This window comes from Panicum virgatum, chromosome 1N (assembly GCF_016808335.1).
Source record: "Panicum virgatum strain AP13 chromosome 1N, P.virgatum_v5, whole genome shotgun sequence".
Taxonomy (NCBI): Eukaryota; Viridiplantae; Streptophyta; class Magnoliopsida; order Poales; family Poaceae; genus Panicum; species Panicum virgatum.
Window position 1 is genome coordinate 14,002,019 of NC_053145.1, and position 23,458 is coordinate 14,025,476.

The 23,458-nt window shown below is 51.4% G+C and overlaps 1 protein-coding gene across 3 annotated transcripts in view; it reads left to right on the forward strand.

Moving 5' to 3' along the window:
• Nucleotides 1-23,458, forward strand: part of LOC120655254 (putative callose synthase 8) — a 51,137-nt gene continuing 27,679 nt past the window's right edge. The window contains exons 1-24 of one of the 3 annotated variants that reach the window (XM_039933002.1): nucleotides 1-495; nucleotides 1,816-1,916; nucleotides 2,137-2,207; nucleotides 2,326-2,407; nucleotides 2,483-2,590; nucleotides 3,093-3,209; nucleotides 3,292-3,384; nucleotides 3,513-3,604; nucleotides 3,678-3,804; nucleotides 10,193-10,330; nucleotides 10,422-10,498; nucleotides 10,568-10,652; nucleotides 15,201-15,377; nucleotides 15,773-15,898; nucleotides 16,000-16,117; nucleotides 16,265-16,593; nucleotides 16,817-16,869; nucleotides 16,948-17,008; nucleotides 17,122-17,203; nucleotides 17,322-17,371; nucleotides 17,477-17,563; nucleotides 17,645-17,779; nucleotides 17,872-17,969; nucleotides 18,039-18,123. In XM_039933002.1, the coding sequence (XP_039788936.1) occupies nucleotides 204-495; nucleotides 1,816-1,916; nucleotides 2,137-2,207; nucleotides 2,326-2,407; nucleotides 2,483-2,590; nucleotides 3,093-3,209; nucleotides 3,292-3,384; nucleotides 3,513-3,604; nucleotides 3,678-3,804; nucleotides 10,193-10,330; nucleotides 10,422-10,498; nucleotides 10,568-10,652; nucleotides 15,201-15,377; nucleotides 15,773-15,898; nucleotides 16,000-16,117; nucleotides 16,265-16,593; nucleotides 16,817-16,869; nucleotides 16,948-17,008; nucleotides 17,122-17,203; nucleotides 17,322-17,371; nucleotides 17,477-17,563; nucleotides 17,645-17,779; nucleotides 17,872-17,969; nucleotides 18,039-18,123 (2,784 nt within the window). In that variant the 5' untranslated portion in view covers nucleotides 1-203. The remainder of the gene's footprint in view (nucleotides 496-1,815; nucleotides 1,917-2,136; nucleotides 2,208-2,325; nucleotides 2,408-2,482; nucleotides 2,591-3,092; nucleotides 3,210-3,291; nucleotides 3,385-3,512; nucleotides 3,605-3,677; nucleotides 3,805-10,192; nucleotides 10,331-10,421; nucleotides 10,499-10,567; nucleotides 10,653-15,200; nucleotides 15,378-15,772; nucleotides 15,899-15,999; nucleotides 16,118-16,264; nucleotides 16,594-16,816; nucleotides 16,870-16,947; nucleotides 17,009-17,121; nucleotides 17,204-17,321; nucleotides 17,372-17,476; nucleotides 17,564-17,644; nucleotides 17,780-17,871; nucleotides 17,970-18,038; nucleotides 18,124-23,458) is intronic. The other 2 variants (XM_039933004.1, XM_039933003.1) reach the window with 2 other exon arrangements.

Sequence of the window (23,458 nt, forward strand, 5' to 3'; positions counted from 1 at the left end):
TCCCCCAAAAGCAAAAGCCGCCCGCCCGCCCGCCTCGATCTGCAGCGGAAAAGCGGAAAAGCTTAGCGGCGAAGGCGAAAGCCGAAGCGAGCGGGAGGAGAGCCGCGGCCCCCGATAAAAGCCGCGCGATCGCGACGCGATGGTGCCGCTGCTAGCCGCCGCCGCAGTGCCCTCCCTCCTCCATTCCCCCGCCGCGCGGAAGGATGGAGCTCGAGATCGTCGAGGTGGGCCCGTCCAGCCGCCCGCTGCGCTACGTCCCGCGCCGGCTGGAGCCGTGGCACGCGCCGCCTCCTCCCCCTCCTCCGCCTCCGCCGCCGCCGCCGCACCACCAGCAGCAGCAGCATGGGGGAGCCGGGGACGCGGGGGAGCCCGCGGCGCCGGTGGCGCAGCAGTTCGACAGCGAGAAGCTCCCGCAGACGCTCGTCTCCGAGATCCGCCCCTTCCTGCGCGCCGCCAACCAGGTCGAGGCCGAGAACCCGCGCGTTGCCTACCTGTGTGAGTGCCCGCGCGATCGCGCGCTGCCTGCTCCCCGTACCTTTTTCTTCTTCCGTTTCTTACAGTCGAGAGCTTCCGCGCGCGCCAACTGTTCGTGGAAATGCGCGGCAAAGGAAGGTAGCTGGCGGCCTGACCTTGGCGCGAGGTGGACGTCCAGGTCCTGCATACGTATCTGCGATGGTTTGGATGCTTGCGTTGGTGTCACGTCTTGTCTGATTCTGATCCCTCGGTTGGAGCTGTTGTTTCGGATATAGGGCCAAAGGATGCTTAGCCTAGCGGTTAAGACAGCGGCACTCCACAGGTCCTGAGTTCGAATCCCCATGGGAGCGAATTTTAGGCTGTGGTTAAAAAATCCTCTCGCCGGTCCCGTGTGCCAAAGCACTGGTTAAGAGCCGGCCCAGGTCGGCCTGAGGACCGTGTATGGCCCAGGCAATTTCCAGGGGTTACGGTTCCCAGTGTCAGGGTGGGGCTGGGGTTCGGGGATTTTCTCGGTCGGGGAAGCCGAGGCTTCTTCTTAGCTTAATACCGGTGGGGCGGTCTTTCCCCACCCGGCCGAGTTTTAAGAGAAGATTCTGGTGGTTTTGGTGCCATACCGATACTACTCCCTGGCTCCGTTCCATAATATTCTGCCTTGTCCTGGAGTCTCTGACGCTGGAAGATGCTACTTGGTGACCATGATTTCTCCATGCTTAACTCAACAACCATGGCTGCTTTGTGCCTGATGGTCCACCTTGCTTACAGCGACAGACATGCTATTTCAGTTACAAGTAGTGCCTTGGTCCTTGAAGATTCTGCGAGGGGGAAAGCGTGTGTTTGGAGGTTTCAGAGCACATCATCACCTGGAATATTCCGTGATTCCCCCCTTTTGTGGTGCGGAATTGGATTTTAAATGCTATATTCAGAAGGATGGGTATTCTCTCAAGAGAATCATGGGTCAATTGTCTACTCTACTGTCAGGGGCTCAACCAAAGTGATTCCTGAAGAGAACATTCCTCTGGCCTCTCTGCTCCATGTAATCTCACTTGCTTAACAAGAGCAGTCTGTTGGAGGCCTTGAAGGTAGAGTTTGTTAAATCAGCATGCAAGCCACATCACCTCAGTTTGTGCTGCAGTGGATCAGCTATCCCCATCGGATAGTGCAACAGCTTTGAAAAGATAACTGGGAACTCTTAGCTCATGAATTACCAGTCACCCCTTTCTTCACTCTGTTGGAACACATAAACACAATGATCGAGTGGATGTCACAAACCAACTGGAGTGTTGCTTAGAATAATTAATTTCGTAGTTGTATGAATCTTTAATGCAGGTTTTCTTTTGCCAGGTCGTTTCCACGCGTTTGAAAAGGCTCATACGATGGATCGACTTTCTACAGGGAGGGGTGTTAGGCAATTTAAAACCACACTTCTTCAGAGACTTGAGCAGGTGCAGACACTATGCGGAGGAATCACATTTTTATAATATAAATAATTATGTTCTATTAGATTTGGATGATCAACTTTGATAGCATCACTTATGCATATAACATCTTCGAAATCTCATGTAGGAAAATTTCTAGAGCACTCAGAATCTCTGATATATGCTGTTAGTCAAAGAGCTTTGTTGATTATGGAGGCCCCTAATATTGGGTGTGATTATAAAACAGGATGAGAGAAGCACCAAATCAAAGATGACACAAAGAAGTGATGCCCGAGAGATGAAATTATTCTATGAGAAGTAAGATTATTTCTCAAATACGCATAATCACTTGAGCACTTTCTCATTCAGCATTGTCAAATCCCAGTCTCAATACTAAAAATCTAACTCCCACTCTGTTTCTGCATTATTTTTATAGGAAAAAGCAAGCCAATGCACATGAGCTCTTGCCTGTCCTGGCAGAAGTGCTGAAGGCTCTTCTCAGTGGGACTGGCCTGGAGGTTGTGAATTTTTTGACAAAATGAGATAATTGTCTATTATACTGTTTCCTATTTAACACTTTCATAAAATTTCAGAACCTTGTTGCTGGTGAAGATTTTACAGACAAATCAGGATTATTACGATATAACATTCTTCCACTCCATCCTAAATTTAGTCAAAGACCAATTATGCTTCTCCCAGAGGTTTGCCAGTTTTTCTTCTCAAAATTCTCAAAAATCAAATTTTGTCGTGCACCCTACTATGTGTGATAGTGCAATTATAGTATTTTTCTGATAATATGTCTTTACATCTTCACTTTTTGGGTATGGCATAATGGCTCTATGCTCCTGGATTCCTTTACACAGTTTTTTATGAGCAAAAGCAGTAGGGGATTCCCTGCTGTGATTCATTTACACAGTGGGAAGGGCATGATCTGATTGGTATTTGCAACGACAATGACCAATACGTTTTTTCAGAATATGCTTGCTGTAAAATTATAGTGGCGGTTGGGTTTTCTGTAATTCTAACAGCTCAAGTTGTTTTCCTTAAAAACTGGAATACAACAATAATGCTTCCTTTGGAATAAATTCCCATTACTTTGTTACTGAATAAGATTGCCTTCTGTATAGCAAGCAATAGTTATATTTTTAGTTATATGATATAAATCAGCATGCATATAGTTTGTTATAATATTCTCTTATACAGGTCAGAGTTGCTTTCTCAGCGGTATTTAATGTTCGCAGTCTTCCATCAGCGAACATGAAAGATGACAAAACACATACAGATATTCTTAGATGGCTGCAAAGTTGGTTTGGATTCCAGGTAATGAGTTATTCAGTTAGTAGGGCCGGTATTTTCTCTTGTACTACGACTAGATAATTTGGCTTGCTTTTTCTTTGGTTAGACAGGAAATGTCGCCAACCAAAGGGAGCATTTAATTCTATTGCTTGCAAATATGCACGCTCGATTAAATCCCAAGCCATCCTCTGCTCAAATGGTACCCGTACATGACTAGTTTTTATTTATCTACCTTTAATGAGAATGCCATTTTCATTTATGTCCTTTCAGCTTAGTTTTATTTATCTATCTTTAGTGAGAATGCCATTTTCATATATCCTCTTTCAGCTTGATGACAGGGTAGTAGAAGAATTGTTGGCAAAAACATTTGAGAACTATCTGACCTGGTGCAAGTTTTTGGGGCGAAAAAGCAACATATGGTAAAATGTTGCACTGCATCAATTGAAAGTAAGTACCATTTCTTGCACTCAACTGTTTGTGTTGCACCTTCAGGTTGCCCTCTGTGAAGCAGGAAATTCAGCAACATAAGCTTCTGTACATAGCCCTTTATCTCCTCATATGGGGAGAAGCATCAAATTTAAGACTGATGCCAGAATGCTTATGCTACATTTTTCACCATGTAAGTAAAAAGATTTATGCCTCTGATACTTTTGTCGTGCTTCTTCTGTGTTGATGATTTAAACCATTTATGGCGCTCTATTTATCTTGGCACCATTTCGGGAATTTTATTGTTTTACTGTAGTTTTTTTGGTCACATAAATTTCCATTGCCAGGAAATAAAAGGCACCCTATAAACGCTTCTACCAGAATGATCTATCCTTTGTTAACAGTATCCTTTCATGTTAATTAGTTTGCTTTTTAAGAATAAAACCTATGCGTTTCATTACAAGTGGTTTTCAGTTAGGTCAACCAAAAATGTTTATTCTCTTGATTGCATCCTTACAACAACAACAACAACAACAACAACATAGCCTTTTTTCCCAAGCAAGTTGGGGTAGGCTAGAGATGAAACCCGAAAGAAATAAGTTCAAGGTTCAGGCACATTGATAGCTAGTCTCCAAGCGCTCCTATCCAAAGCTATCTCTTTAGAGATATTCCAATCCTTAAGGTCTCTCTTAACCGACTCATCCCACGTCAGTTTAGGTCTACCTCTACCCCTCTTTACATTATCGACCCGCTCAAGAACCCCATTACGCACCGGAGCCTCAGGAGGCCTTCGTTGGACATGTCCAAACCATCTCAGCCGATGCTGGGTAAGTTTCTCCTCAATTGGTGCCACCCCGACCCTATCCCGAATAACTTCGTTCCGAACTCTATCCCTCCTTGTGTGCCTGCAAAACCACCGCAACATCCGCATCTCTGCTACACTCAGTTGCTGGACATGTCGCCTTTTTGTAGGCCAACATTCAGCACCGTATAACATCGCCGGACGAATTGCTGTCCTATAGAATTTGCCTTTTAGCTTTTGTGGCACCCTCTTGTCACAAAGGATGCCAGAAGCTTGCCGCCATTTCAACCAGCCAGTTGAAATTCTATGCCTAACATCTTCATCAATGTCGCCATCCTTTTGTAGCACCGATCCTAAATACCGAAAAGTATTCTTCTGGACCACCACTTGCCCATCTAGACTAACGTCTCCCCCCTCATGCCTAGTCGCGCTGAAATCGCACATCATGTACTCGGTCTTGCTCTAACGCACATCATGTACTCTTGCTTGCATCCTTACTATAAATAAATAATAAGTTGTAATTTGTGCTTGATCTGTTTCTACTACTGCAATAAAATCAATGTTCCATGTGCATCCCCCCCCTTGAGATAAATGAGATGGGAGGTTCTTTTTTTTTTTTCTCGAACACGCAGGAGAGCTGCGTATCTTTGTATTAAGGGAGAAAGAAGTCCAATTACAAAGTAAACGCTCCTTACCTTGGACTAGAATAGGGAGCGCAGAAACCTAAGAAAGAAAAAAATTTACAAGACACACAGAGGCAGCACCGGACCAACTAAACCACGCAACACCATAGTCAGGGGCCTACACCCAACTAGTCAGGGGCTGCACCCTACTCGAGGTAAAAGGTAGTCAGCCCCTTAGCCCCAGCGTATTGCCAAGCATGAGCCTCATCCTCAAACGCTTGCACTGCATGCTGTAAGTTTGGAGCAGCCCCATCAAACATACATGCGTTTCTATGTTTCCAAATGGTCCATGCTCCTAGGATACAGAAGGAATTGAACCCTTTTCTAAGATGTTTCTGCAGATTCCTTCCAGCCTTCTTCCACCACTCAGCAAAAGAGGATCTCCTATTGGGTGTTAAGCTCGACAAGCCTAGCTGCTGCAGGATGGCGCAGCATAATTGTCTTGCAAATACACAAGTCAGGAGCAGCTGTTGGCGAAAGGGTGCCTAGCCGGATTGGTTAGGTGGCCTCAGTAGCACTCCTCAGGTCCTGGGTTCGACTCCCGGTGGGAGCGAATTTCAGGCTGAGGTTAAAAAAAATCCCCTCGCCTGTCTACACGCCAAAGCACATGGAAATAGGTCCCGGCGCACCCCGGCCCGCTCTCACACGGGTTACGGTATGGGTTACGGCGCCCCTGTGTAAGGGTGGGGCAGGGGTTCGGGGGTTTTCTCGGCCTGCGTGAAAGGCCTTCTTCTTACATTAATGCCCGGGGGGCGGCTTGCCCCTCGCAAGTCGAGTTTTTTTCAGGAGCAGGTGTTGAATTGTTTCTTCCTCCTGGTCGCAGAGAAGGCAATTTTCCGGGTGCGGCAATCCTCTTCTTTGTAAGCGATCTGCTGTCCAGCAGCGATTTCGAATGGCTAGCCACACGAAAGTCTTGTACTTCCCAGGCACTCATGACTTCCACAACTGCTTCCATGGTTCAAATGGGATGGATCCCACAAAGTAACTTCAATAGGCTGATCGCGAACCTGAGGCATCAAGTTTCCAGCAATGAATGTCTTCAGTGTTAGTTAGGTTGACTCCTGATATTAGATCCCAAAGTCCAAGATATTCTGCCCGACCATGCCATCCGAGTGCATTTCTAATATCAGCCACCCAAAGATTCTCTTGCAAAGCCTCATTCACTGTTCTCTTTTTTCTGAGTTTAGTGGGAACACATTGGACGACGTTTGGGGCTAAATCACCCAGGCAGCAGCCATGCAGCCAACGATCAGTCCAAAAGAGAGTATTCCTTCCATTCCCAATTGTAGTTTCAACGGCAATAGATGGGAGGTTCTCTAGTATTATACTTCATTTGGATACAACTATGCAGATGCAAGTAATCCTCAATCTCATTTCATGTTAACTCCCCATAGTTAGGAGGGAATGAAAATGTTCTGAAGTGATTTGACATAAAGTCTAAACCAAGACAAAATAATATGCCAATTGGAGATACTGCAAGTCATCAGTGGATATATGTATATAATCACAGATAAGAAAGCCGCTGGAGTTAGCCAGACTTTTAGTCCATAGCATCACATTAAGGTCACAGGTTTTTAAATTGCATCTTGGTTAATTCTTACTGATCCATAGTTGTTGGTGTATATGTGAGCCCATGTATAGAGGCCCATGTAGGGATCCTGCTGAGCACCTCTGTCATGCGTTTGTCATGTTAGACTTCTGTTTTCTTCTTCTTCTTCGCATACTGCGCATGCTTTTAATCTTATTCACTGTGACCTGTGGACATCTTTTGTACTCAGCATGTCTGGCTACAAATATTATCTGGTCATTGTTGATGATTTTTCTCATTACTCTTGGACTTCTCCTTTGCGCGCCAAGTCTGAGACCTTCCACACCCTCCTCCACTTCTTTGCCTGGGTGTCCACTCAATTCGGCCTCACCGTTAAGGCTGTCCAGTGTGACAACGGGCGTGAGTTCGATAACTCCACCTCCCGTTCCTTCTTCCTCTCTCGGTGTGTTCAGCTGCGTATATCTTGTCCGTATACCTCTCCTCAGAACGGCAAGGCTGAGCGGATGATTCGCACGACGAACGACGTCGTGCGCACCCTTCTGATTTAGGTCTCTCTGCCCCCGCGCTTCTGAGCTGAGAGCCTCCACACCGCCACCTACTTGCTCAACCGCCTTCCGTCCACTGCTTTTTCTGCTCCCACTCCACACCACGCTCTCTTCGGGTGTGCGTGTTACCCTAACACCTCCGCCACCGCTTCTCACAAGCTGGCGCCCTGCTTGACTCATTGTGTGTTCCTCGGGTACTCCCCTGACCACAAAGGGTACCGATGCTTTGACCTCACCTCTCGCTGCGTTCTGATCTCCCGACACATCGTCTTTGACGAGTCGGATTTCCCCTACTCCACCTCCTCCACACCTTCTCCTGACCTCGAGCTGGAGTCTCTGTTTCCGACTGACCCAGTGGTTCAGCCACCGTTACCTGTCTGTCATTTTCCTGCAGGTTTTCCCGGCACACCGGCACTGCTTCCGGTGATCCCTGCTACGCCGAGCGCGGCCCCGGTGCCCGCGGTCGTGCCACGCGCGGCCCCCGGACCTCCGGTCGTGCCGCGCGTGGACCCGGTGTCTCCTGCTACGCCACGCACGGCCCCGGTGCCTTCCCCTGCACCTGCGCGGTACGCTCAGCCGGTGCAGGTGTCCCGGCGTCGCTCGGCGCCGACACCAGCGCCGCAGCGGTACGCTGAGCCGGTGCAGGTGTATCGGCGTCGACACCGGCGCCGCCTCCTACTCCGGAGGCTACTGCGTCGCTTACACCGGAGCCGTCGCCGCCGCCGCCTCCTCCGGCTCCCTCTCGAGCCGAGCCGGAGGTGTACCACCCGCCAGTCATCCATCGGGATCCTCGGCATATTCATCCTATGGTGACTCGGCGGATGGCGTCTCAGGCCGCGACTCTCTCCGCCACCGAGAGAGAGCCGTGGGTCTCTCCGGTACCCTCCTCTATCCGCGACACCTTGGCGGATCCTCACTGGCGTCGCGCGATGGAAGAGGAGTACGCGGCTCTTCTAGCCAACCAGACGTGGGACCTCGTGCCGCGTCCGTCTGGTTGCAATGTGGTGACTGGCAAGTGGATCTGGACGCATAAGCGTCAGGCTGATGGCACACTGGAGCGCTACAAGGCTCGCTGAGTTCTCCGGGGGTTCACTTAGCGAACTGGTGTGGACTATGATGAGACCTTCAGCCCAGTGGTGAAGCCTGCTACTGTGCGCATGGTCCTCTCGCTTGCGCTCTCGCGCTCTTGGCCTGTGCACCAACTGGACGTGAAGAATGCGTTTCTTCACGGCACTCTGTCAGAGACTGTCTACTGCTCTCAGCCAGCGGGATTTGTGGACTCGAGTCGTCCGGATATGGTCTGCTGACTCAACAAGTCTCTCTATGGTCTGAAGCAGGCTCCTCGGGCTTGGTACTCTCGGTTCGCCACGTTCTTGCTGACATTGGGGTTCACCGAGGCCAAGTCTGACACGTCTCTCTTCATCTACCGCCGTGGGGATGAGACTGCATATCTACTGCTCTATGTCGATGACATTGTGCTCACAGCTTCCAGTCAGCAGTTACTTCAGAGTGTCATCTCCTCTCTGCAGCAGGAGTTTGCCATGAAGGATCTGGGTCAGCTCCACCACTTCTTGGGCGTCACTGTTGAGCCTCGCCCGTCTGGTCTTCTCCTTCTCCAGCGGCAGTACGCACTCGATATTTTGGAGTGGACTGGGATGACTGATTGCAAACCCTGCTCCACTCCTGTCGACACTCAGGCGAAGCTGTCTACTGATCTGGGTGATCCGGTGGCTGATCATACTGCCTACCGGACTCTGGCTGGCGCTTTGCAGTACCTCACCTTCACCAGGCCGGACCTCACCTACGCTATTCAGCAGGTCTGTCTCCATATGCATGATCCCCGGGAGTCACACCTTATTGCGCTGAAGCGTCTCCTCCGCTACGTCCGTGGCACTGTGGACCTCAGCCTGGTGCTTCACCGCTCGTCCTCTGCAGAGCTGGTGGTCTACATCGACGCTGACTGGGCTGGCTGCCCGGACACTTGTCGCTCCACTTCCGGCTACGCCGTCTTCTTGGGCGGCAACCTGGTCTCCTGGTCGTCCAAGCGTCAGCCGGTTGTCTCCAGCTCCAGTGCTAAGGCGGAGTACCGGGCTGTCGCTAACGGCGTGGCGGAGGTGTCCTGGCTACGACAGCTCTTGGCGGAGTTCCACAGCCCGCTCGCCATGAGCACGCTTGTCTACTGCGACAACGTCAGCGCCGTGTATCTCTCCACCAACCCCGACCAGCATCAGCGGACGAAGCATGTGGAGATCGACCTACACTTCGTGCGCGACAGAGTCGCCATCGGCGATGTTCGAGTACGCCATGTCCCGACTACCTCCCAGTTTGCTGACATCTTCACCAAGGGATTGCCCTCCTCGACCTTCTCGGAGTTTCGCTCCAGCCTCAACGTAGCCGGTGGCTAGTTGTGGCTGCGGGGGGTATTTGCCCTTTGTACTCTATTTGTACTCTCTTCTTGTCCAGTCTTGAACACCGCTGTGCTGGTAGTTCGGACTGGGGGGGCGGGGGGGGGTGTTGGTGTATATGTGAGCCCATGTATAGAGACCCATGTATAGGATCTATTTATCCCACTCTTCTAGGGTTTGGAGGAATACAAGCCATTATTTTCTCCATCAATAGTAACCTCAGAATTCATTTTATTGAGTAAAAAAGTATAGCATCACATTATCTTGAAATAGTGGAAGGAAGATGGTAACTCAGTGCCTAAAATTCCCCTACAGAATGGACAGATTTTCGTAGAAGACTAAATTATGAACAGTACTGGAATGGGTTGTGCTTTAACAATTAAAATTTTGATTCAAGGTTGGCAGATGACGACAGGCAGGATTTCTTCACTTTTTTTCTAGTAAATTATCAATGTTTGCCTTTCTCAGTGATATTATCAAAACATGAAGTTGATTAACTTGTTTATATGATTCTCCAAATAGTATATCTGGGTATTACATTTTTTTATTGCTAAATACTTTAGCCCTCAGTGGAAGTACGGCTACTTTTTGTTTCAGATGTCATATGAGCTATATGGAGTGCTCTCTGGAGCTGTAAGCTTAATTACTGGGGAAAAAGTCCGACCTGCCTATGGAGGAGAGGACGAATCATTTCTTAAAAATGTAGTGAAACCAATATACGATGTTATATTTCAGGTTTAAAATATCTTCTTTTGAACCTTAATACACAGAGATAGAGCTTTGAAGTTTGTATTTACAAATGATTCCCTTTCCCTTTTTAATGAAGGAAGCACAAAAGAACAAGAATGGAGCATCTGATCACTCAACATGGCGAAACTATGATGACCTCAATGAATTCTTTTGGTTAGATACCATGCTTTCTTGTTGTATAGCTTTTAATTAAAAAATGTACTAAATATTTTTATGATGCAGGTCTACTGATTGCTTTAAGCTTGGTTGGCCCATGCGCCCTGACAATGATTTCTTTTTTATATCAGATGAGACTAAGAACTCTCAGGTTTCCTTTGACAAACAGTTACTGTGCCCTCATGCATGCTCTTGTTTTCTATTTGAGTTAAATACACCAGCGGCCCTTGAACTTATCCTCAGGTGCCAATTAGGTCCACAAACTTGTAAAATCGAAATCTAGCACCCTAAACTTGTTAAGTTGTGCCACTTAGGTCCATACCTCTTGACATGGCGCCACGTGGCATGAATTTTTGCAAAATAAACCCTCTAAAATTGCTATCTTCTACCTTCACCCTCTCCCTCCCATTCTCTCTCTTTCTCTCTCTCCCCACGCCTCCCCTGCTTCTTCGGAGCTCGCCGCCCCCCTGCCTCCTCGCATTCCACTGGAGCTCGCGGCCGCCGCGGACGCCACTGCCCCCCGGAGCTCGTGGCCGCCACCCCTGGAGCTCACGGACCCCGCACTCGCCGCCTCCCCTGGAGTTCGCAGGCCACGTGCGTGCGGCGACAGAGCTCGCGGGTCTCGCCCGCACGGCTGCGGAGGAGGTCGCCAAGCTTCCCCACACTCTAGCCTTCCACCTCGCCCGCCCGCCCGTCTCAGCTGCCATGAGCGAGCGCCAGGCCTCCCTCCTCCGCCCCCTCCCCTCGCGACTAGCTCCACGCCAACACAGCCCCTCTTCGGGCTGCCGCCGCGCCCGCCCTGGCTCGGCACTAGCGGGGTCCTGCTCCATGAGCCGCGCGACCTCGCCGTCACGCGCGCACAGGGCGGCCTCCTGCTCCGCCCGACCCGCCTCGGCGTCCTTGAGCATCGCGGGCGCTGGCGGAGGAGGTCGCGGCCCCCACATGCACCGCGGCGGCATCCGGCGTGGTGGGGCTGGGTGCGGGGGCGGCGGATGGCAGCGAGCGGCGGAGCAGAGCCAGATTCGGTCACCGTCGTGAGAGAGAGAGAGGAGGAGGAGGGAGCGAGGCCCCGCCACGCCCGCCCAGCCGCCGCTCCCACGGCCCACGAACTCCTCCTCCCTCCCTTGCTCGGTCCCCTGCGCCCTGCGTTTGCCGCGCCCGCCCAGCCACCGCTCCCGCACAGGCCGCTCGCGTCGGACGCCGCTCCCGCCACCCGCGCGGATTCGGCATGTTGGGGCTGGGTGCGGGGGTGGTGGATAGCAGCGAGTGGCAGAGCAGAGCCAGATCTGGTCGCCGCCGTCGTGAGAGAGAGGAGGAGGAGGGAGCGAGGCCCCGCCGCCACTCCGCGCAGGGGACCGAGCAAGGGAGGGAGGAGGAGTGCGCCGTGGAGGAGAGGGAGCGAGGAGGGACGGCGTGGCGAGGCGGGGAGGAGGGGTTCGCGCCAGCCGCTCGCCGGCGGTGGGGGCGCGCCGACCTTGCCGGCGGTGTGGCGGAAGGGGCGAGGAAGGCGCGCGTGTGGCCGATGGGGGAGGGGGCGTGGTGAGGGGAGGGGAAAGAAAAGAAGGGCTTCTTTGCATATATTCATACCCCTTTAGGGGTTATGGACCTAAGTGGCACAACTTAACAAGTTCAGGGTGTCAGATTTTGATTTTGCAAGTTCGTGGACCTAAGTGGCACCTGAGGACAAGTTCGAGGGCCGCTGGTGTATTTAACTCTTTCTATTTTATCTTTTTACTGCCAGTTCTACACTTCTACTTCTTTGTTGAAGTGTTACTTTCATTTGTTCAAATGATAAATAGGTATTCTGTCTTGGGCTAAGAAATGAAGTTTGAAAGTGGTGCTAATATAGCCTTTTGATCAGGTCTTTTGGAATCAAGCAAGAATAAACCCAAATACCCATGAAATCTCACGTCTGCCTCTATGTTCTCTACCGTCATGCCTCACTCTGTTTCTCTCTGCAAAGCCTCCTTTTCTCTTCCTTTGATACCATCCGCTGCCGCTCCCCTGATTCCCTTCCTACCCTTGCTACCTTGTCCCTAACATCAATCCACAACTACTGAAAATGTAAGCACGTTTTTCAGCTTCAATCAAGGTGTCAAAAAATCCACAGCTAATTAAATCACAAGCAAGAACCGCAAATATTTAGTCAAATGGAAAATGGAAGTTTGTTTGAGATAACTGATCCGCAAGTTAGTTGGCTATTCAACTAAAATCATTAGTGCATAGATTATATTTCTAAACGGCTTCTTGAAACTTTTGTCATGTTTTTTTTTTGAATGAACCACACAAGATAGTGTGAGTTTCATTGATATAGTAGAAGAAAAGAATACAAGACTATGGCCCTGGGAGGCTATAGCCAGAAAAATAAAAAGAAACTAAAGTAAAACAGGATCCGCTCGGTTGGATTGGGACGTCAACAACGGGAACTTTACAACTCAAACTCACCCGGTTGGATTGGGGCGTCAATACAGGGAGAACTCGAAAACAACCTGGAGAGGCCCTGACCGGTTGGATTGGGCCGTCAACACGATCAAAACCACTCCGCTAGGCTGCACCGCCGAACAAAGCTGAGTCGGTGCGACAAACCACCTTCTACTCTTGAAGTCATCGCAAGACGCAATCCAAGCCGATAAAGGAAGGGCAAGAAAATAGACAGCCCTGCACCGAGCAGGCCACCACCATGCGGGACCCAATGCCGTAGTGCTGCTGCAACAGTACCCACCATCCAACAGAGTGGAACCACCGGATCCGGACTTCTCGCTGGCTGCCTCGCAGACGCTGCTACGGAACACAACGCCCGGGGGTTTCACCTCGCCCGCCGTCGGACACCTCCTCACTCTCGTCGCCACGCTGAAGACACCGCACGCGGGGGCCTCGCCACATCCGCCTCAGTACTCCATGCCACAGATCCGTATATTGTATTGCTGTCAGGAAGATGAACAATGATGCCCTGTTTACAAGATCTTCATCAACCAACCAAACCGCGCCCGACGGCCGACAGCAACTCGTTGCACAACACATGCACGTAGATTCCGTCGTCATGGCAGCAAACCAGAGTTGTCGCTTGCGCCATCTTTCGACGATGAACCATGCCGGAGTAACTGCAGCATAGCTGAGCCACCCGCCGCAATCCGCTGCAAGCCTAGTTGACCCACGTTGTTGTTGCCGCAAGCGCCGCCCTCAGACGCTGTGCCACACCAAACTGACAGCCGCCGAGCAGTGCCAGTCGCCACGGCACGCTGCAAGCAGCCAAAACCAACCAACATGCAGCAACTTCTCGTCGTCACCAAACTACGAAACGACAATGCATGAGCTTGTCAACCCCCTTGAAGCTCATCCTCCTGCACGTAGTTGTCACCCCCTCGGCCGCTGAGTTCTAGGCTGAGTTAGGTCTCAAGAAACGACGCCTCCCAGGAGGTCACGACGCCAGTGGCGCCGCCGTCGCTCGTCCAGGATCGGACAGGGCTTTCGCAGAGAGAACAGCCCAGGCAATGGTGGGTGGAGCTCGAAGATGACGCCCCCAACGGGGAGAAGGACACCCGAAGGCGCCGCCGCCATCGCCGTCAGGAACCTGGCGGCAAGGACTTTCGTCCGAGGCAACCGAACCCAGACCACTGCACACGTTCAGCCCAGAACCCACCGGGAAATCCAGCTATGGCGGACCACCGAGGGCGGCGCCGCCGCCGTGCTACCTAAGATGCCGCGTCGGAAACAAGCCGTCCAGCCGCTGCCCACGCCTACGTGCCGCCCCCACGCCCGGTCGCCATCGCCGGAAGACGTCGTCACCACCGCGCAGGCCACTGCCGCGCGTGGCCTCCACGCGGCCTCTGCCAGCGCCGCACGGCTGCAACGCAGCCCAGGGTGAGGACCCGGCGCTAGAGCCGCCGCCGCAGATCCGCCACCAAGGCCGCCGGATCCGGACGCGGCCGCCAGCGCCACGCATCCCAAGCAGGCCGCGCATCCCCACGTCGCGCTACTGGGAGGGCCGCCGCTGCCAGTGCTCCAGCCTACCGGCGCGAGGAGTTGCCACATCCTCGCCCTGGCCATGCAGATCTGCCCCTGGGGGCACCGGATCCGGCCTCCGGGACTCCGGATCCGGCAGCCTCGGCCACCGCCGCCACCATGGACGGCATCACCATGGCCACCTCCGTGACCGACGCCCAGGCCTGTGAAAGAAAGGAGCCCCGCTGCCGTCTTCCTAGCCGGCACACGGACTTCCAGTGCACGGCTCCGGCAGCGGCGAGGAGAATAGGAAGCCTGGAGGGGTGGTGCGGCGGCGCTGGGCAGGGGGCCGCCCGTGTCGCCCTCCCAGAGAAGACGATGCGGGGGCGGGGTCGACGTGTTTACACACACACGCCTTTAAACTTTTGTCATGTTGTGGACGCTTGAGTGGCTCATTTGTGCTTCTAGTCCATATTGAGATTTAAGTTAAGGCTGAGTAGTATATAAAACTAAGGGAGTCAAGTAGCAACTTCTGTTTAAACCTTTGGAATGAAGCTTGGATTTAAAGCTTGAATGCTATCGGTGTGTAGTTTCTTTAATGCAGAGACAGGCTGTAGCAAGCTGGGCATTATCTACAACATGAACTGATTGAAACTTGCAATTCGGATATATAGCTATATAGCGATATTCAACATTTCCCTTCTTGATGGAGTTCTTTCTCTTATCCTTACAATTGTTAAATTCTCATATTGTTTAGATTCTTTGTGCATCAAGATTATCAAGGGTGCCACAAGGCATTGAAAGTTGTGCTAGCTGTATTCCACTAGTGTCTGTAGACACATCACACCAAAATGAGCAGCAAAATTCCCAACTGCCTCATGAGTCATCATCCACAGAAAACTATCTTAATTCAGGAGCCGAACAAAGACAACAGGTAACAGTTATTTCAAAATGATCATCCTAAAAAATATGTAATTTTGACTCATATAACCAGGTTTATTACTTATTTATGCACATTCCAATTTATTTACGGAAGTTGAAAAAAGGATTAATAGTTATGTATATACCGATACTCTGTGATGCTGATTTATTCACACGTACACTGTATTGCTTGCATTTATCACACTGTATACAACAGTTACCAGAACCCTCAAGGTTCAAGGAGTATGAACTTGTTTCTTATGTGCTTTCATAACTTACTGTTTTGTAATCTCTATGCTGCATGGTTCTTCATGTACATGCGCGACTCAGGATGCTTGGATTTGGGTACATTTGTTTGATTTTTTTTTGTTTACCTGTTTTCATTTTTTTTGGTGGTACTGCATATAGCAAACTACAAGTTCCAGATCTCAACAAAGGTGGTTGGGAAAGACGAATTTTGTTGAGGTCCGTTCCTTTTGGCATCTCTTCAGAAGCTTTGATAGGATGTGGACAGTTCTTGTGCTTGGGCTTCAGGTTTAGTTTTCTATCATTAATGATTGAGTGGATGCATTTAGGATTACTTTCACAATTCTGTCAGACCTTTCAATACATTTCCTTTTTCATTTTATTTTCAGGTTCTGATAATTATGGCATGGCAAGGCTTAGGGAGTCCTACTCAGTTACTTGATCCAATAATTTTTGAGGATATTCTGAGTATTTTCATTACCAATGCAGTACTTCGAGTTATCCAAGGTTGATGTGAATCTTTGTATCTTATGATTATATCAGTTATTAGCTTATTATGTTATGAGAAAATAATGTGTAATCAATTGAAATACCTACTTTTGTTTCCCTTTTTAATATCTGATGCATGGTTGACATACCTACTTTTTCTTGCAGTTATCCTTGACATTGCTTTCTCATGGAGAACCAAGCAAACAATGAGATCCGATCAGATCCTACGATTTACTTTAAAACTTTCTCTTGCGGTGGCATGGGCAATCATTCTTCCTATATTTTATGCCAGTTCTCAAAATTATAGGGCTTGTTCAGCTAAACGATCTAAAGCCTTTCTGGGAATGTTCTGCTTGTCAAAATATATGGTGGTTGTTGCATTGTACCTTACAAGCAATGTGATCGGGATGGCGTTATTTTTTGTCCCAGCTGTCACCAACTACATAGAGACATCTACTTGGCGAATTTGCAGTATGTTGTCATGGTGGTCTCAGGTATGTGTTTTCTCTTAACATTTTCTTAAGCTTGTAAAATATAACAAATTATATTGTCATAAAACTAATTTGGATGTGTTGTCATGACATTTTATATCAAATAACTTCAGCACCTTTAAAGTTTTAAAATAATCTACTATTTTTTTTAACATAGGTACTACCTCACTTTGCCTGATGGCTTGCATATCTTGTTATTATGCCCTAATGACAATTACTTGTGCAGCCACAATTGTATGTTGGACGAGGAATGCAAGAAGGACTAGTACCTTTACTGAAGTAATATATTTGTATACAATTAGTAACTTTGTTTTGGACATTTAATATGTGCTAAATCATTGTTTCTATAACTCACAGGTACACAACTTTTTGGATGATTCTCTTGTCAAGTAAATTTTTATTCAGCTACTACTTTGAGGTAAGATTCTCTCTCAAGCATGCACTGGACATGATCATAGTTACGGCTGGAAAAATTTTGTTTGTTCTTGCACTACTTTGTGATACATTGTTTTTTGACCAAAATACATACAGATTAAGCCTCTTGTAGGACCTACGAAAGAAATTATGAAGATCAACGTGAACAAATATGAGTGGCATGAGTTCTTCCCACAAGGTCCTCCATATGCAATCTTGCTTTTTGTGTTTTTCCTTACTTTTTGTAATATTATATTTGTGCTGTCAAATTACAGCCAAACAAAAATAATGATTCTATATGTTTGATTTTGCACCAGTCAAGAGTAATGCTGGCGCTATTCTTGCTGTATGGGCCCCTATAATTCTTGTGAGGATTCCATATACTTACAGTAATTGCAGTTATAATTGTGCATAACTGCATATGCCTCTGGAACTGGGATTATCTAATATTTTTTCTTTTCATCCTCAACAGGTCTATTTCATGGACACACAGATATGGTATTCTGTATTCTGTACTATTTTCGGTGGTATGTGTGGTATTATCCATCATCTTGGGGAGGTGAGATTGGGCACACTTAACATGGGAACTCATTTTAGATGTCTATACCATACTAGATTCTTACCTCCTATACTCATCTAGATTCGCACAATGGGAATGGTGAGAAGTCGGTTTTGTACCTTACCTGAAGCCTTCAATATGTCTCTTGTTCCTCCAGCAATGCCAAAAGAGAAAAAAAGAATGTTTCCTAGTTTTTTGGAGAAGAAAATATTCAAGGTGAAAAATGTTCATTCCATTTTGAGCTACCTGAAGATGTTTTTTTCCCCGTTATGTGCATTCTGTTTTTTTAAATGATTCCTTGTTTTCAGAAATTAGGTAAAGCTGAAAGAATCGACCCGACGAAGTTTGCTTTGGTTTGGAACCAGATAATAAATAGCTTCCGTTCAGAGGACATAATAAGCAATAGGTAAACATCGATGACCCTGTTGCAACTTAAGTTTCACCGGACCTGTAAAGAAAAATTGTTGTTTTCCAGAGAGATGGAATTGATGACGATGCCCATGTCACTAGAGCATAGTTCTGGTTCCATTCGTTGGCCATTGTTTTTACTTGCTAAAAAGGTAAGTTGACCTATTCTATGGTACACACTGTTTTCTGCAACACCTTTATAATGTCGAAGTTGACATAATCTATTTATTTTGATAGATTATGTTTCTTGTCTCCACAGACCTTTGACAGAATATAAGGCATTTCTAACAGTTAGCACATTAATATGCAAATGCACCTTTTCTAAATATAATATTATTTCAAGTTATGCAGATTAAAGCCTGGTGGTAATAGACTTTTTTCATTAAAAATTTCTTAATTTTAACTTTAGAAGACATTACTTTATGAGGGCACAGCTTTCAATAATGCTAGCTTCATACTTGTAACTTGTAAAAAGCGTCATTGAAAAATAAACTTATTAGGGGATATGTCTGTTGCAAACTGTCATTTGCGCGCGCACACAAAAAAAGGAAATGGTCTACGGACCATTGAACAAATCTTCACAGTTTCAAGTTATAAACACAAAAAAAGTTAAGGGCAAAAAAATATTCTTTGAAAAGTGACCTATTCTTTTTGAGTCCTTGAATAGTATGTTCTATCTGTTACCTTTGGATAATTAGACAAGTGATGATCTCCATTAGTCCTAGGTGGACATATATGTAGCCAGGGTATGGGCCACTATGGGCCTAGATAACATATGGGCCTTAACCCCCCCCCCCCTCAAACTCAAGGCGGATCTGAAGCGTTGAGTTTGAGCAAATGAAGACGATGATGCTCTCGAGTTTGGGCTTTAGTAAAAAAATCAGCAAGTTGCTGCTCTGATGAAACATACTCAAGAGCAATATTTTTCTGATGACAATGAGACCGTGTAAAGGAGGCATCAACACCAATGTGCTTCGTGAGTTCATGCTTCACAGGATTATTAGCAATCTGAATGGCTCCAGTGTTATCACAAAGAAGAGGTGTGGGGGTATCACAAGAAACTCCAAAATCAGCTAATAGCCATCGAATCCACACAATCTCAGCAGTAGTAGTGGCAAGAGCTCTCAGTTCTGCCTCTGTACTAGAACAGGAGACATCAGCTTGCTTCTTGGACTTCCAGGCAAGAGGAGAAGAACCAAGAAGAATGCAATAACCAGAGACAGAACGACGATATGTTGGATCACTGGCCTAAGTGGAGTCTGAATAAGCATGAAACTGAAGTGAATTGTCATGAGCATAGAATAAACCCCGAGAGGATGTCCCACGTAAGTATCGCAGTACACGAAGCAAATGCCCAAAATGAATTGAAGTTGGAGCACTCACAAACTGACTCAAAATATGAATAGTGTCGTGGTGCTGCAAACCACAGCCGGGTGGCGGATGGCACCCGCCCTAGCCCTGAGGGTGTGTACTCGGGGGTTAGCTGGTCTTAGATCGATCTCACTCAAGAACATGATGAACACAGCAGGATTTAGAGTGGTTCGGGCCGCCGGAGCGTAATACCCTACGTCCACTGTGTGTTGTATTGCCTTCCCACGAGAGTGAGAAGGTTGCAAGAGCTTGAGTCTGTCTGGAGCTGTCCTGTACAGCGAGTGCCTCCCTTTTATATCTCAAGGGAGGCGCGTACATGGCTGCCGGGACCCCGACAAGTGGGCCCAGCGATGCGGTATAAAATATAGTACTTTTCACATTATGGCGTTGCAGGCAAAGGAGATCTTTCTCTGGATATCTTTGCCTGCTCTTGGAGTCTCCCGTTCAGCATGTCTAGGCGCTGTCTTGTCGGAACGGCGCCCGTCGTAGCCAGCGGCGTCGCCTGCCACGTAGCTGAACGGCTGTGTAGGGAGCGGCGTAGGCGGTATGATGGAAAAGTGCCGTGCCGTCGTATCCATTTAATGCGGCTGACGGGCTCTGCGCGGGCGCGGCACAGGCGGCTGCACTGTGCACCTTGGTAATACGCGGTGCACAGCGGGGCCTGTCAAAGGCTGTCCCGCGTGCTGCGGCGGCAGAGCATGCGTCAACCATCCGCATTAAATGTGGTGGGTGGGCGAGTCCCCCTTGCGGAGGACTCGCGCATGAGCCCGCGCCCGTGCCCCCGGGACACGTGGCGTCTCCGGACCTCCGCACGGTAAGGGGGGTCCGGACGGCGCAGGAGGCCCCGGACCCCTATGGGGGGTCCGCGGCCTGGCTGTCAGCTCGGAGCTTCCATCCCTTAGAGACACGTGGCGTCTCCGGACCCATCCCCAGGCGGGGAACGGGTCCGGGGCCGTTGGCCTGGTGAGGGAAGAGCCTGTCCGGTGGAGCCTGGCTACTCCGTCCTTACGCGTAGTTACGGATAACTACGAGGGTCCTGTTTTGCTGCGGTAAGAGTGGGTACCCCTGCTACAGGGTACCGACAGTGGCCCCCGGGCCCACCTTGGGGGAGGTACGAACCCGCAGGTGGGGCCACTACTGCGATTTGGCTCTGCATAGCTTGAAGTTTCTTGCTGTAGAGGTCTTGACCGGCCTTGACCATCCATCGGATTGTTCGCTGCCTCATCACATCGCAACGGCTTATTGACTCGTGGCCCCCACGCACAGTGGTACACCTAGTCATGCGCGCGACGCTCGGCATTCTTGCGGCCAGAGTAAACGGATCATTTACCACCGGCGCAGTTCCCGAAAAGCTCGGCCACGCCAGCGCTTAATGCGCGCACGTCAGCTCGGCTTCCGTCTCGCTCCGCGCGCGCGTGGGCAACGGTTCAGATCCCGTCTTTTCGCACCCTTGTTCGTTACCCGCTCACCCCGCCAGGTGGGCCTGGGCCCCCATGTCATGGACTGGGTGGTTAACTCCAGGCGCGGGCGTCGCTTGGGTTCTGGCGACGGTTCCGGAGTGCGCCGGTTGAATCGGGCTTATAATGGGATGAATCCGCATTCCGCGGTTACTTTCCCGCATTCGTCTTCTTCCTTCCAACCTTTGCGCCCCTTGCCTTCGAGCTTTCCTCGCCCCTTTCTCCCCCACACAGGTCGCTTCTTACTCCACCGAGAGATGGCGTCCCTTGTTCATCCCCGCCGCTACCAGACCGAGGGAGAGTTGAACACAGTGCGCCGTCTGCTGGGATGGAGTGCTCAGGAGACCGGCTGGGGGGTGCGAGCAGGCTCGGTTCCCCTTGGCAACCTCCGCGCCGGGGAGTTTGTGCTATTTATCTCGCACATCTCCACCGGCGTGGGATTGCCGATTTCTTCGTTCCTGCTGCTGCTGCTGGAAGACTTCGGCCTCCAACTTCAGCATCTGACGCCGCACTCCCTCCTCCTGACGTCCATCTTCATGCATTTATGCGAGATGTTCGTGGGAGTTCGGCCCTGTGTCATCCTCTTCCGCTATTTCTTCATTCTGGTGAGGTCCGGAAGGAGCAAGGACGAGGTGGGGGGGGTACTACTTCCAGGTGAGGAGTGACCTGGCGACTCCTTACATTCCCGGCCTTGCTGGCGGAAAGTTGGAGGAGTGGCGCAGGGACTGGGTGATCGCCACCACTGAAGCCAACGAGCGCCTCGCCCTGCCGACCGAGGGGCCCGCCTCCGACAAGGCATCCTGGAGGGCCAAGCCGTCGCTGTAGCCGGAGTTCGACTCCGTGCTGGACAAGATTAGGTCACTGGCGGAGAGCGGCCTCACCTCGTGGCACGTGCTCGGAGACTTCGTGAAGCGCCGGATCGCTCCCATGAAACAGCGGCCGCGTCCTGCGTGGAACTTCACCGGCCTCAACGACTGCAGCAGGACCCAACGCGGTGAGGGGAGTGACCTGACTCAGGAGGCCTTGGAGGTTCTGGTGCGGAACGTGACTGGGGACACCTTCATCCCGGAGAACCTGATCCTCCCGCAGAGCGTAGTCCCCCTCTGCGAGGACTCCGCGAGGGTGGCGGTGCTGGCAACCTTGCCGACTCTGGACGACGGGGGACTGGCCCCACGCCAGACCGGAGGCGACACGAACCGCGGGCTCCGGATCCCTGGTGCATCCGGGGATCAGGCCACGCTGAGCGCTGCGGGACCCGGTGCCACCACGAAGGGGAAGCAGGCCGCGGCTAGCAGCGCGGCCGCAGCCGGCTCCAGCCGGGCACAGGGCAGCTCCAGTGCATCGTCGGGCGACGCGGGCCGGCGCAGGCTACTCCGGGGCGACGGGACCCTGGTCTCGGAGCCCGCCGCGAAGCGCCAGAGGTCTTCTGAGGGCGCAGGCCAGGGTAGCTCCCGGGCTGCCGGCCCCCACGGGCCCTCTGGGGCGACTGACCAACACCATCGCCGCCGAGGAATTCCTCCCGCCGGCAGCAAGAGCAGAAGCAGCAGCCGCAAGAGCAGCGGCAGCAGGCACGTGGGCGGCAACAGCAGCAACAGGTGCGACCCCGGGTTGCGTCCATGCCGCAGCCACAGGGACAGCAGCAGCGGGAGCAAGCCCGGGTTGCGCCTGCATCGCAGCTGCAAGGGCAGCAGCAGCAACAGCAGCAGCAGCCGCAAGAGAAGAGGCCCGGGCTCCGGGGACGCTGGGTACCCGGTACTTCTGGGTTAGTGTCATCCTGCTCTCTTCCCTTGCGCCGGTGCTCTGTTTTGTTTTTTGAAGACTTTTCTGCTTTGTTACCAGGGCTCCTCGCCCCAGCGGCTCTTCTACCCTCGCCGGCACATCGGCAGGTGCCCAGGCGTCGGCGGCCTCGGCGTCGACAGCGACGGCGACAGCAAATGCGGTACCCACAGGTACGGCGACCTGCTGCTAGCTTCGTGGCGTATGACATGATGCTGACTGGCGTGTCATTTTTAGACTCCGCAGCGCACAACGCGGCGGCGGCGACGGGGGCGCCGGTGCTGGGCGCGGCTGCGCCCGACACGCGACCAGTGGAGGACGCCGGTGCCGGGTGCTGCCGCACCCCGATGCCGCGGCGGCGAAATGCCGGCTCTGGGCGCGGCGGCCCCCGGCGCTGCGGCGGCGGAGGCGCCAGTGCTGGGCGCAGCCCATTCCGACGCGGTGTGGAGATGCCGGTGGCTGGCGCAGCCGCACCCGACGCGGCGGCGGCGGAGGCGCCGGAGCTGGGCGCAGCCGCACTCCGACGCGGCGGCGGCGGAGGCGCCGGAGCTGGGCGCAGCCGCACCCGACGCGGCGGCGGCGGAGGGCAACCGGAGCTGGGCCGCAGGGCCGCACCCGACGCGGCGGCGGCTGAGGGCACCGGAGCTGGGCACGGCCCGACCCGACGCGGCGGCGGCGGAGGCACCGGACGTTTGAGCCCGGCCGCGCCCGACACGGCGGCAGCGGGGGGCGCCGGAGCTGGGCACAGCCGCGCCCGACACGACGGCAGCGGGGGCGCCGGAGACAAGTGCCGCAGCGGAAGCCCCCACTTCCAGCTCCGGTCCGGTTGCAGAGGAGGAGTTGGAGGTGGTCTTTGGCCGGCGGCTCCTGCAGCTCCAACTCC